Source organism: Centroberyx affinis, unplaced genomic scaffold, assembly GCF_046629955.1.
Source record: "Centroberyx affinis isolate AG114_WGS23_722 - 3 ecotype Tasmania unplaced genomic scaffold, CSIRO-AGI_Caff_v1 ptg001676l_1, whole genome shotgun sequence".
Taxonomy (NCBI): domain Eukaryota; kingdom Metazoa; phylum Chordata; class Actinopteri; order Beryciformes; family Berycidae; genus Centroberyx; species Centroberyx affinis.
This window is the reverse complement of record NW_027280096.1, coordinates 174852-188043: the sequence shown is the minus strand read 5'-3', so window position 1 is coordinate 188043 and position 13192 is coordinate 174852. Positions and strand designations below refer to the sequence as shown.

General features: G+C 41.3%; 2 protein-coding genes across 3 annotated transcripts in view; both read right to left on the bottom strand.

The window, feature by feature from the left end:
* Positions 1 to 332: 332 nt before the first annotated feature.
* Positions 333 to 9374, bottom strand: rmdn3 (regulator of microtubule dynamics 3). 2 transcript variants are annotated; one of them, XM_071528437.1, is made up of 12 exons: positions 8777 to 9374; positions 7623 to 7812; positions 7050 to 7196; positions 5792 to 6149; positions 5157 to 5259; positions 4841 to 4901; positions 4662 to 4737; positions 3760 to 3837; positions 3318 to 3416; positions 2879 to 2932; positions 2528 to 2608; positions 333 to 2133 (listed from the first exon to the last, which is right to left on the bottom strand). In XM_071528437.1, exons 1-12 carry the CDS (start codon positions 8976 to 8978, stop codon positions 2047 to 2049), a joined length of 1536 nt encoding a protein of 511 aa, XP_071384538.1. In that variant the 5' UTR covers positions 8979 to 9374; the 3' UTR covers positions 333 to 2046. The 2 variants fall into 2 exon arrangements, 1 of the variants encoding a protein (XP_071384538.1); XR_011695722.1 differs by having other exon boundaries at positions 2076 to 2133; positions 3318 to 3439.
* A 1117-nt stretch (positions 9375 to 10491) lies between these two features.
* The window catches only part of LOC139651502 (uncharacterized), a 51951-nt gene continuing 49250 nt past the window's right edge, over positions 10492 to 13192 (bottom strand). Inside the window, exons 61-65 of the mRNA XM_071528436.1 lie at positions 11673 to 13073; positions 11501 to 11542; positions 11336 to 11395; positions 11084 to 11150; positions 10492 to 10999 (exon numbers count right to left, since the gene is read on the bottom strand). Of these exons, the coding sequence (XP_071384537.1) occupies positions 10929 to 10999; positions 11084 to 11150; positions 11336 to 11395; positions 11501 to 11542; positions 11673 to 13073 (1641 nt within the window). The 3' untranslated portion in view covers positions 10492 to 10928. The remainder of the gene's footprint in view (positions 11000 to 11083; positions 11151 to 11335; positions 11396 to 11500; positions 11543 to 11672; positions 13074 to 13192) is intronic.

The following is a 13192-nucleotide window of genomic DNA, read 5'->3' as shown; positions in this document are numbered from 1 at the left end:
TGTAAGTGGAAATTTGATGGAAAGTAATATTCTCATCTTTCGCTTTGCCAGCGTAATGTTTCCCTTTTCTTTGTTTGTCCTTACCGGAACTGTTCTTTCTGTATATAGGCCTACGCTTTCTAGCAATAATAAATTTGTTTTATCGTTGGGATAATTTGTCTCCTTTGGGAAATCCTGACTCAAACATTGTTAGCATATTGATGTGCATTATCACACATACAGTGATTTATTTGTTTTATGGAGTGGTAGTAAAACATACATTTAACACCAAATGGGATTGGACACAAAAAATAAAAGAAATTCATAAATGTATAGAAAAAAAGATTTTATTGAATACTATCCATGTCACTTTAAGTGCATATTAGTTATTTTTTCATTCCTCATGGGATCAGTATATTTTGTAAATGATAGATGTCTCTCCAAACATTTAAATGACATCCACTGAAAGGCTGTATAAGGGAAACCCACTGAAATCTCAAAGCAGTTACTTCAAAATTAACTTTGAACAGAATACAAAACCAAAGTGCCATCAAAGTTATGTTAAATTATAAAGCAATATTGGCTCACATCTTCCCCTTAACTTAAGGATTAGAAAGGAATGTAAACATTTTCTGACAAAAATCAAAAGGCAGCAAACACACTAAAGGAAACAAGGTAGAAGGATATTAAGATGCTTTTTACAGTAAAACCGCAAAGAGAAGGATCCATGCATTTTGTCCATGTAATTACATGGCTGTTAAGACTAAATTGTGCATGTGGTCCAAGACAGTTGCCTTGTGCTACACAATGACAAAAAAATCAACATGGTGAAGTTGGGGCTCGATTGAAAGGACAATTAACTAAGCTTCAAGAGAGACTGATATTTTGATAAAAATACAATATTCCTACGGTGTATCACTACGTCTACATTTGCTGAAGAATCACTCTGTGACTAATGTGTTGAAATGAGCTGCAAACACAATGCACACATTTGGAAAATAGCAACTGCAATGGACCCGTCATTAAGTACAGTATTAGAATAAAAGGATGTTCAACAATCAGGAGAACAATTGTTATTTTAGTTTTTTAAGTTGTAAAGAGAAAGCTTCATTTGTGCAGAGTCTGGTTCCCAACCTCTTCCTCTTTCCTCAACCTCCTAAATCCTCCCTGATCAAACTTACAACATGTTCAATTTGAAAGTTTCCAGACCTTAACATTTAGACGTTTTAGGTTTATCTCTTACCATTTCACAACTTTGACTACAAGTAATACATCACTGTCTGGCATACAGTATAAGCAATTTGCAATGTGGTGATAAATTTCAAGACGTTTTCCAAATTTGGTGGGATTTTTCTAAACTCTTTTAAGAACTAGAAACTGTGAGAATAATTTTCTATACTTTTCAGACCTGCTGTGTAACCCTCCACACATCCAACTCCATTAAAGCGCGACCTGCTTGTCATTTAGACCAGCCTCAGAAAAATCAACATTTAATGTGATTTTCTCTCCTACTGATATGATGAAAATGATGCCACTCATTTTGTCCTGAGATGTCTGTTTCTTGCAAATACGTGACTTTTGTATCAGGCTTCCTGATCCCATATCACACACAAACACACACACACACACAATACGTTTTTTGGACCCCACTGCTTTGGAGAACCTTGAAAAATTCCTCCAAAATTTTATCTGGCAAACTCAAACCTCTGCTCTGCCTGCTGGATTAACAAAACCGCTGCAAAACAAAACTCAATGTAGAATGTTCAAAGGTGATTATCAGATATAAAGGCAAACAATAAATGGTTCAAAAATTAAGGTAACAATAAATATATTCCTCAGTGGTACTGACTTCAATTAAGCCATATTAAAATTTGCAATAAATAAATATACTTCAAAAACTCACTCCATATCATTTCACAGTGACAGTATGACAGACAGATATTCGTTCTGACCAGAAGAAAGCGAGGGGGCGATATCGTGCGCTTTATTTGTAGAGCGAGTCTGATTGGATGATCACTGATCGCCGGCCTAGCTAGCCAATCAGTGGCATCGGCTGCATGGCTCCACCTACTGGTCCCCGGTGGAAAGTCGGTGGTCAGTTGCTTTGTCAGTTAAAACCCCGAGCTGAACCTCCAATTTAGCCGCTTCGTCATCCTTGGAAATAAAGGAGGGACAACTGACATTAGTGAAAAGGTTTTAACATTTAGGGAAGCACAAAATCATTATTAACGACTGTAATTTCCAAATAGCTTCAACAACAAAATAATCAGATGTTGTGCAGAATTACTGGCTTACAGATCATGTTGCATGCTGGAGAAAATCTTTCATTCAAACTCATGCAAATTGTACGTGTTAGCATGTTTTCTTCATGCATCATTTTTGCTTGTAACATTTAACTGCTTAAAAAGAAATTATGTGGTGTAAAAAAAAAAAAAAAGAAATAATGACAAATTGAGGTCAAGATGTGTTGTAATTCATATTGCAACCACAATATATCATGCAGCCCTAACTAGCATCAGTTAAAATGAAGAGTGAAGTTTGGTCTCACATCATTAGTGGTAGCAGGCGTCTTCACGGCCAGCTCAGCCCAGTTTTTCGCCTCAGAGATGTTTCCCAGCTCCTTGTGACACTAGAAGACAACCCACACCAAAATGATGATTACTATCTTAGTATCCAAGACTGCCAAAACACTGACAGCAGTGAAGAGCTGATGAAGCTGGAAAATTAGCTGTATCTGTTTAGTTGATCTATATTTATCCACATTTGGCCCTATACCATGTGCACATTTACAGACAATGTTACTGTGTTAAGTTGTCAATATGCCCCGGCGTAAAAGACAGCAGAAGAAATTCCTTCACCTTCATTGTACTCAGTGAATTCAGTGATGCTGATTCTTTACCTTAGCGATGTAAAGTCTCACAGTCTTGGAGAAACCTGGATTGAGTTCCTCTGCCTGGAAGTTAATAGAATACAGAAACACAGAGTAAAGAGTAAGAGTCGAGTAAAGAACCAGAAACAGTTTCTACTTTATGGCTGAAGGCCAATATATAAAACACTTTGTTCCAAAATTAGATATCCAAAAAAACTTTAAAAGTGGCACATATAACAACTAGCACAAAATTAAAACAAATTCTGGTGTTTTATAATGGATCATTGGTTGACAAAATGATAGCAGTTTGGACCTCTATATTTTAGTATATTTTAGAGATGTTGAATGATCCACTTCAGGTAGTCTTTCCCCCTAAACTGGGTATACAGTGTTTTGGAATTGAACCCTTCATATAGTCAACATGCAGAAGTACAGCCGAAGTCTCTGGCCTGCCGCTGTGGATCGATACCTTGAGGAAGTTCTCGAGGGCGTCGTGCAGCGTGGAGGTGGGCGGCTGTTCGTACAGAGCAGCGGCTGCCTTCTTCTCCAGCCAGCCCAGGGTGGACACCTACAGAGGAACAACAGCAGCAGCTGGCATAAAAAAAAACTTAAAGCCCTGAATGAGGTATATTGCTTTGGCCGTGTTGCACAGAGAAATTCTTGCTGTTCCTACACATGACAGGTTTCCTACAACAGCAACAATACAGTTCAGAAGAAACTTCTTTCTACAACAGAAGAAAGGGGTCAATGCTATGAGACCGCATCCTGATACTGAATCACAATGTGAAAAGAGTAAGGTTCAGAGTTCATGTGTCAATGTTCAGTTTAAGTGTCCTGGCATGATTGGATGATCAATACTGCATTGATAAGGCTCCGGCCATTGACATTAGGGAAAGTGTATTTCGTCTCACCTCATAGCACCATCGGCCCAGCAGGTAGAAACACAGCGGGTCGTCGTCTCTGAGGGCGATCGCTCGGTCTAAATGCTCCTACATGGTTGGAAAAAGGAGTCAAATTCCGCACACTAGGGCTGGGCGATATGGACCAAAAATCATATCTCGGTATTTTTAGGCTGAATGGCGATACACGATATATATCTCTGTATTTTCTACGAAGTGGGCTAAATGTTCAGTTGTAAGTAGGGCTGGGCGATATGGACAAAATCAAATATCACAATATTTTTGACCAAATACCTCGATATCAATATTGCAACAATATTGTAGGGATGACTATTGGTGCTTTCAGAAAATATTTACACAATGAGATTTTTGATAAATAATCATCAGTAATGTGGATATAATGACTAAGTGGCTAAAGGCAAATAATAGAACAGCTAGAACAGTCTGGTAAGTTCAGGAAATTACATCACTTTACTGTAATGCAGCCTTTAAAACCAGGAAAAGACACTTATGCCATATCACGATATTACGATATCCAAAATCTAAGACGATATCTAGTCTCATATCACCATATCGATATAATATCGATATATTGCCCAGCCCTACCGCACACTACTCTAGATTGAATTAAAACCCAACAGGTATTTTAATACTGACCCTAACCCTAATACTTCCACAACCACTACATCTAACCCTGTGGCAACAACACCAAAAACTGTGACATGATCACAGTGAAAACACATCCAGAGTGACTTACAATGAAGTAGAATGGGCTTTGCACTCTTTCCTACCGATTGGCTGTAATGGTGGCGTTGTAGGAATTGAAGCTAAACTCTACTGCTGCACTCTGTAAGTCGCTCTAGATGAGAGCATCAGCTAAATGCCTAAAATGTTCATGTAAATGCAGGTGCTACCTTTAGTATGTGGCTGCTCTTCAGTTTGCCATGCATGCTCTCATACTGTGAGGTAAGTCCTGTGAGCACCGCAAACCTGCACCAAAACAAAACATTCATGAGATCAACATACAGATGAAAGTTCACAGGTTGAAGCAGGGCTAGAAAGTTATGTTAAAAGTTGAGTGTCTCTATCTTACCATTTGTGGCACTCAGCGTTCAGGCCGTTCTTCTTCAGGGCGATCTCTGCCTCCTCACGACCTGGAAGAGGAGTTCAAAGTTCAAAGCCAGAAATTTAAATTATTTGGTCTTCCTCCTTCTCCAGACCACATTACCAAGGAAAGTCTGGTGATTGTTTTTTTTTCCCCTCAACCAATTTTATCCTGTCTGGAACAGTAATGTCTGTTATTCTCACCAGCTACACTGGTACAAAATTACAGATCCTCAGTAATTTTATTTCAATCTGGAGAATGAGTGGTGTGTGTGTGTGTGTGTGTGTGTGTGTGTGCACATTACCCTGCTCTGCGTAGGTCTTCTTTTCTTGCTTGTCCTCTGTGGACTCGTACATGTCGTTGTAGGCCCGCGCCAGTCGCCACAGAAACTCCCTGCTGTCTCCATACTGACGTCACGGCACACGCAACATGTGAAGCAGACCAGAGTGCACATGATCACACTGTACTACAAAATGCTACATGTCCATTTTGAAAAGGTTTGCAACTAGTATTCATCAATCAACATTTCAAAAACACATGCACATAACTTTTTTTTGTCTTAGTATGACTCATAACTTTAATAGTTATGAGTTTTCTGAAAGATTTTGCTGCCTTTAAATACAAGGTAAAATAGGCATTTTCATGAAATGGAGACAGAACATTTTCAGCTATCATCTTAAATTATGCATTTCTTTTGATCAAGTAACAGAGACGAGGTATATTCTGCACACTGCCAAAAAACAAAATGACTGGGACAAAAATAATAAAATTTAAGAATAGATGTGGTGTTTCTCCGAATGGCAGATATTTTCATTCACTCATTTTTCACTTGTATCTCATCTTCTGTAAGCAAAATGCGGCCACAGAAAAGCTATGATACAGAAAAAAAAAAAAGAGGTTTAAACATAACATCGCCTCAGACGGCCTCCTGTCACTCACCTGCACCCTGTGGGCGAGCAGCAGACGGAAGCCTTCTGCTTTCAAACTGGCGTCGCCCGTGTGCAGGATGTCGCTCTGCGCCAGCAGCAGAGCCAGCTCCCCGCTGGGAACCTCAGTCACCAGCTCCACACTCCCCTCCTCTTCCTCCACCTCCTCCTCTTCTTCTTCTTCTTCTTCCTCCTTCTCTTCCTCCTCCACCTCTTCTTCCTGGGAGTCGTCCTGGCGGAGGGTGAGAACGGTGGCGCAGCTCTTGTCTTCCTCCTCCTCTTCCTCAGACTCCTGCTCCGGCTCCCGGTCGCCCTCCTCTCTGTCGGTGTCTCGGTCTGTGTAGTCTGACTCAGCGTAGGCCGTCGAGTACCTGGGATACGCATGGTTGTTTTCATTCGTCCTTTATTGATTTAGTGAGTGCCATGCATGTCATGATGGGGATAAATTAGAAAACATGACAACTATGCAATGTAATAAATTAACCACACTTTTCTTTACACTACTTTGATGTATGGTTCTGTTAAATACTCATGCAATTAACATTTTCCTGTGTGAGTTTGCTATTCTATGTCTCTAAAGACATATCATCATAAGACAATATGATGTATTGATATAAAATAGCTTATCAGGGAATAAATAAACCTAACAGTGAATCTCATCAGTTAGTGAATCAGCATTAGCTACACAAGGTGCAATTTAACAACTGCTAACTGGCTCGGAGATTATCACAGATTAGCTGATGAAGCTTATTAGGAAGCTGGCCAACAGTTGGCTCAAACTGGGATCGCAGCCTGACTTCCACAATGTTGGAGCCCTATCGGACTCACAGGCCGTTACTGAAGGCCTCTGTGCAAGTTACTGTATCAATAAAGGAAGCAAATGATGTTTGCCACCTAATCTGCCATGCAAAGCCAAAGAGCAATAACCGCTTGAGCAGTGAGACTAAGAGAAACGACTGCAGCGTTTATCTCCTGTCCTGACAAAGCTATTTCTTTGTACTGTACAGTCATGACCTTTAACCTTTAAAACACAACGTAGTTACTGCTGTTTGCCTTTGTATGATAAGCCATTTTTTTTTATCTCATTCATATGTTCATTGTTCCTGAACAATGAATCACCTTATTATGCCACATACTGTATATAGCGTAACATCTGAATTGCTGTCTTCAGAATGAAATTACAAACAACGCTCCAGATCACAAACACACTTTACAGGATACAGATACTCTTTAGCAAGTGCACAGAGTAATGACTCCCTCCCGTCACGTACCCTCCCTCGCTGGTCTCTCCTTCATACGCGCTGGTGGCTCCCTGGCTGGCGGTGAAGTAGACGGAGCTGGAGCTCATGGAGTCGGTGCGCTCCCTGTGGACGAAGTGCCGCCGCCGCCGCGCCTTCTGGCTGTCCTCCACACCCTTCCTGAACACAGGGAGGAAGGAAGGGAGGAGAAACACATGCAGGAGTCAAACAACACAAAACCTCTGAGTGGGAAGGCAGCTCAATTTCTACAGTCACTGTAGTGTTTCTGAATAGGATGAGTCGACTGTGAGGATACTGTGGGGAGACACAGACAATGTGAGGATAGATAATTGGGGCCAAAATGGAAGCAGCAGCCCAAGTCCAGGGTGGGAAACTGACATTAGCCACTAGTCAAATGATGGTTAATTTGGGTTTTGGCTGGTAGAACGAGCAAATTTACCAGCCAAATCCCAAATGTACAAATCCCTTCCAGCTCCCTTTCCCTACCAAATCAATTCATTTTTTACATTAACAAAACTACTATTCAGTCTCTTGCTCCAGGACACTTCAGCAGAGCAGATACTAGCCCGCCCGCCCGCCACTCACTTGACATCCTGGATGATCTGCAGGGCGATGTCCTGCAGGCCGCCCCGCAGCTCGGCCACCTCAGAGCGCAGCGACGCCACGCAGTTCAGCACCTGGTCCAGCTGGTTCCTGAGCTCCAGCTGCTGCTCCGGGGAGAGACCCTGCACCACCGCCTCCACCGCCGCCAGAGCCTGCTGCTGCGCCTCCGCCTCTGAGGGACGGAGGGGGGGGGCGAGACACGGGACACTTGTGGGTGTACGCTCACTTACATTTCAGCTGTCAGTCTTATCCAGAGAGACTTAAGCCCTGTCTGGACGGCATTAGTGTTACTAGAGAAAGACTGGAAATTTAGGAGTTTTTGCCGGAGTGATTCAATGATTTCAACCCAGTCTGGATCAACATTATTGTGATTATAAAAGGCGTGGACAGAAAGAAGAAAGGCCGACAGCTGGCATCCCCATCATTACCACAAATTATTAATGAGATAATGTCTGGAAAAACAATGTAGCAGCCGGTTATATATCTTGTTAAATTTGATCAAATCGCCCACTGAGGGCTGGGTTAGCGTTAGAGACAGATACAGAGTAAATGGTAAAATGCTCCTGACTGGGTTGAAGTAGTTAAAAATAAATAAAGTCACCCTCTCTATCGTAGAACAAAATGGGGCTAGGCTTTTTGTTTCTTCTTTAATGTTACATGAATACGGAGGATAAACTATTCCTAGTTAGGCATGGAGTCATGATGAATTTGTGAATTTTGTCACCGTTATTGTTTGTGGTGCAACTGTCCAAACATACATGAAGAGAACAAAACCACAATACAAAGGTTAATTTTCTCAATACAAGCCTTGATCAATAGTTATATGCATTGACTACTACAATGATTAATGTGTTTGGGATTTCAGTAGTGGCAAATATAGTGGAAGTGCTTTCCACTCGATCAGAATCTAGTTTAAAACTAATAAATACAATCTGAAAGGCTATAAAAGAAACATGTACACATAATACATGGGGGGGGGGGGGGGGGGGGGGGGGGTTAAGTTGCATTATAAACCCTTGTGCCCAATTGTTTAGCCTGCCTCTTTATGCACACACACACACTTGTCCTGTCAGGGTCAAAGTCCCTCACTGTACCCTCTGTCTTGGTGTCTGTACCATGCAGAGCCATGATCCTACCTGGGTCGTCCAGACTCTCCAGCAGCAGCGCTGGTCCGTCCGGGCTGGCGCTCAGCCGGGTGGCGGGCCGGGCCTCCAGCAGCAGGCTTTGGGACCTTCTTCTGCTCACTTCTTTGTAGATGATGAACGCTATCAAGCCCAGGCCGGCTGTAGCTCCCACAGCGAGCCCTATTAACCCGTGTCTTCCCAACGGCACGTTCATATTTCCCCACAGTGACACCACACACGGAGGTCGACTTGTTTATGTAAACTGGTGTGTATAATACCTTAACACTTTTCATATGTCATTAACCATGGCTGCTTGTACTGCTGTCGAGTCTCATCATGCTAACGGTATGGCTTGTGTACCTTACTTTGGGAATATTTTTGACACGAACGGTTGCTATGCTGCGATCCTCATGCCCGACGTTACCGATAACTGCTAACGCGTTAGCCTAAACGTCAGTAGCCTTTCGAGGATATACCGTAACACACACAGGTCACGTTTATCGAGCTTGGTAGGTAAAAATGCTGATTCTTTTCCTTCGGATCTCTCCAGAAATTTCGATGACAAGTTGTGAAGCCAAAAGTGTCTAATTAGGGTTTGACAAGAAGAGCAGGTGACAGCTACTCGGCTAGCTAGCCAGCGAGCTACAACGATGGTCTAAATATCATCAGCACCACCAGCGTCAAGCCAGCCAGAATAAGGGAATAAAGGAACTTCCGGTTACGGCTTTCAAAATAAAAGTTATTAACGAGCGTGTTGCAGTTTTTTTTTAATTTTATATTTGATTGACAGTATAAACGTAAAAACAATAAAAACAACTTAATTTTATAAAATTATTATTGTTTTGTACACCTGAATATTGAATTATTTTCAAAGGTGATACAGTCGAGTGGTTATGTCTATAACTTTCTTTCCTGCCTCCCCTACTCTGTCTTCCTCTCATTTTTTTCCAAAGTTTTTTATGCTTTTAATGTATGTGTTCATGTTCACGTAAATGCATGTTCTAAGTCATAAAAATATTCAAAATTATTTGCATTAGTCTTGACTTGGCACTGGCAAAAATAAAGAGATTACAACACATAAATATCCAAAACCAAGACCAAGTACTACAGGCACACAAAAATCTCTCAAAAACCTACATTTCTATCATACCGTAATTAAATAAAATCATGACATATCAGTCATTTCAAATCTCATCTGCATACCATGGGGAAATAACTTCCCCTAACAGGTGAAGTATTAAGGACACGACTCACAGGCCAGGGTTGGGTTTTTTCAGATTTTACATTTCATTTGTCAGACTGATTTAAGCAAAGGTGTTGGAGAAGATGACTCAAAGTCAAATGTTAAAAAACAGCAGAAATGTGCTGTATTGTCTATTAATTAAACTAAGCTCATTTTATTTTAAACCATTTGTGCATCATTTATTTAGAGGCATTAAAAAAATACATGATTCACAAAAATAAAACTACATTGACCACAGCTCAGTGAACTGTACACACACCAACATCACAACAACAAACTTCATATTATCCAGCAAAGGTGGGCAAGGTAACTAACTGACGAGCAATACCAAATTAAAATATGTTTTATTTCATTTACTCATGGCTTAACAAATGGCTTAACAGGGAGTTAAATGGTGTATTAAAGCTGCACTGGAGAACTTGGCATGTTAGCGGCTCCAAATAACAGCAAGAGGTAACAGTTTGAAAACTCACATTTCACAATCCCATTCATAATATTGTCTCAGTGAACTTTAACATGTCAAATAAAACATTCTTTCACACATTTTCCTTGGGTTGGCTGATAAAAGTAAGTTATTCTATAGAGAGGGGAACAGAGCCGCTTTAAAACATCCTGTAATGTTTTTTCCTTCAATACCACACCATTTATTTTCATACAACAGCACTGATTTAAAGTGACTTCAGTTGAGAAAAGTAGGTAAAAGTAGGTTTTCAGTTTCAAAAGCAGATATACATTTTTACATACATGATAATACTCACTATTATTGAATTTTTGTCCTATTTCCAGTTGACTGTTGAATTATTTTGTTAAAATGACAAAGACATGACTAAAATTATACAGCTTTATTTGAATTATTATTATTTGAAAATGTAGACCTACTTTTGAACCTACTTCTGAGACCTACGTCTTCATTTCATTGGTTCAGATATTCGTGAATGATTCCGATGCACCAGAATTGCTGGAGTTTGCGGCTTCTGACACATGGTAGATATCTGAAGGACAAACAACACACTGTTGGTAAAACAGCTGATACCAGTCAAGCAGGAAAGCTACCAAACAAGAAAGCAACAACTTACTTCTTCTTCCACGTATTCTCCTGAGGAAGTCAAGCCCACTGGAAGAGGAATTCCCTCCACTTGTACTCTGTAGTGAAAAATATTAACCAGTTAAGTTCAAACTGTTTACTGAACGCAGGATGAAACTTAAGTTGAGGTTCTTGTCACTGTAATAATTTCTGTTTTTACAGGTTTGTAGATTCCACTAGGATACCTAAACTTAAAAAGAAATCCTGCAAAAAATATATGTATGTAATACTTGTGTGAACTTACCCTGGTTTGATGAGAGCCGGTGCTTGAAGAAGGTAATCTTCTTGCGAGGGCAGCTCGGATCTGCAGGCATAATCAAATTTATGTCAGTGTCAAAATTCTAATTCATTAAACTATTGTGCAATACAGGAAACGTTCAGCAAAATTAGCATTTTAAACTTGACATACCTTTGAATCAAGTAGTGTTCCAAACACTAAAATGAAGAAACCCTATGGAAAACAAAAGATCAGTGTTTTCTCTCTGATAGACATGTACATGGCTAAATATGTCTTTGGGTGAGCATTAAAATTGCAACCTTTGATTTCAGCTCAACCGCAGCATTTCAGAAAATGCAAATACCTGTAATGAATTGAAGAATGCAAAGGCAATATGGATTCCTTTATTTGTCGGCTCCGCCATGGTTCCCACTCCCAGAGCCCAGGTCAGTCCGAATAAAGGAGTCAAAATGGCCAAACATCTGGCAATGACCACCACCGCACTCTTTTCATCTGGCTGGACGCTATCGCCCACACCTCTTCTCAGCATTTTGAACAAGACCACGATCAGGATTAAAAAGTTGATGAAAACTATGGTCAAAGCAGGAATCACAAAGGCCAGGAGGGCTTTTGTCTCGTCCCAGTTCAGCCAACAAGCTTCCCTTTTCTGGATGTATCCATTTCCTGACGCCGTAGAGGCAACGGTAACGACTGCTATAATAAGAGGGCATCCGTAACCTAAACTGAAGCCAATGGCTATCATGACCGACTTGGACATGTGGGAGAAGACCATGACGGTTCGGTAGAAGAGGAGAAGGCCAGACACAAGCATCCAAAAGAAAAGTGCCAGGTAGAAAAAGTGCATGAAAAATGTGGCTGTGCTACATGGGCCGACTGGAACTTCATGGTCTTCCCCTGGGTTTTCGAGGGGGTTCTTAGCAATGGCGGCACCGATGATGAAACAGATGTCTGCGATCAACAGAGACACGGCAATGTTGACAATGGACAAATGACGCATGAAGGAGGTGCTGTTCCTGGTCATGGCTTTCCAAACAAATCCTTCAATGATGAGACATATCACTAAGCTTGCCAGAGATATCCCTACTCCAACAAACGTAATTACATCCAAAATGTCCCTCAGTGACTGAGGAATGCTGGTTGCCATCAAAATTGAGAAGGAGGTGAGATGGCTGCAGTTGCAGGTTACTGTATTGTTTATGTCGGAGACGAACATACAGCCCTCGTGGTCCCATCCGCCGAGATTATTAAAGAGTGTGAAGTTCCAGAAGACGCACTGTGGGTCCAATGTCAAGGAGTTGTTTGTCTTGTCGAAGCTCAGAGTGACGTCGTTAATCGTTGCGTTTATCTTGACGAGCACCACAGCAGCGTTGATGGCGTTATCGCTGACGGTTTCGTTGCTGGTGGCGTTGAAGCTGCTGACATTGAAGCTGGCATTCCTGGCAGGCAGAACGTTATCGAGGGAGGAGAAGGTGATGGTGGTGATGAAGACGTTGTTGAGGTTGGTGTCTGGGATGTCAATGACAATGCTGGAGTTCAGGTCTGCCCTGAAGGAGTTGTCAAACGCGGTTCTGTTCAGCAGGATGCGTTGAGTCGATATGCTGAACTCCCCCTCCAGCACGTCAGAGATCGACTCCAGTGAACCCAGTAATACTGAGCTGGCATTGCTGGATTCATTGGCATTCAAAATGTCCCAGGACTCTCTTGCCTCATCAGAAATGATGACATTAACTGTTTCCAGTATGTCCTGCAGATGAAAAGACATTTCTTTGTCAGGGCGTCGTCACACACAACCTCATCTCATTTTAATCTCACAAGCTTGCATGAGTTTATTGAAGTATAGAGAGAGGTACATGGGGGAATTTT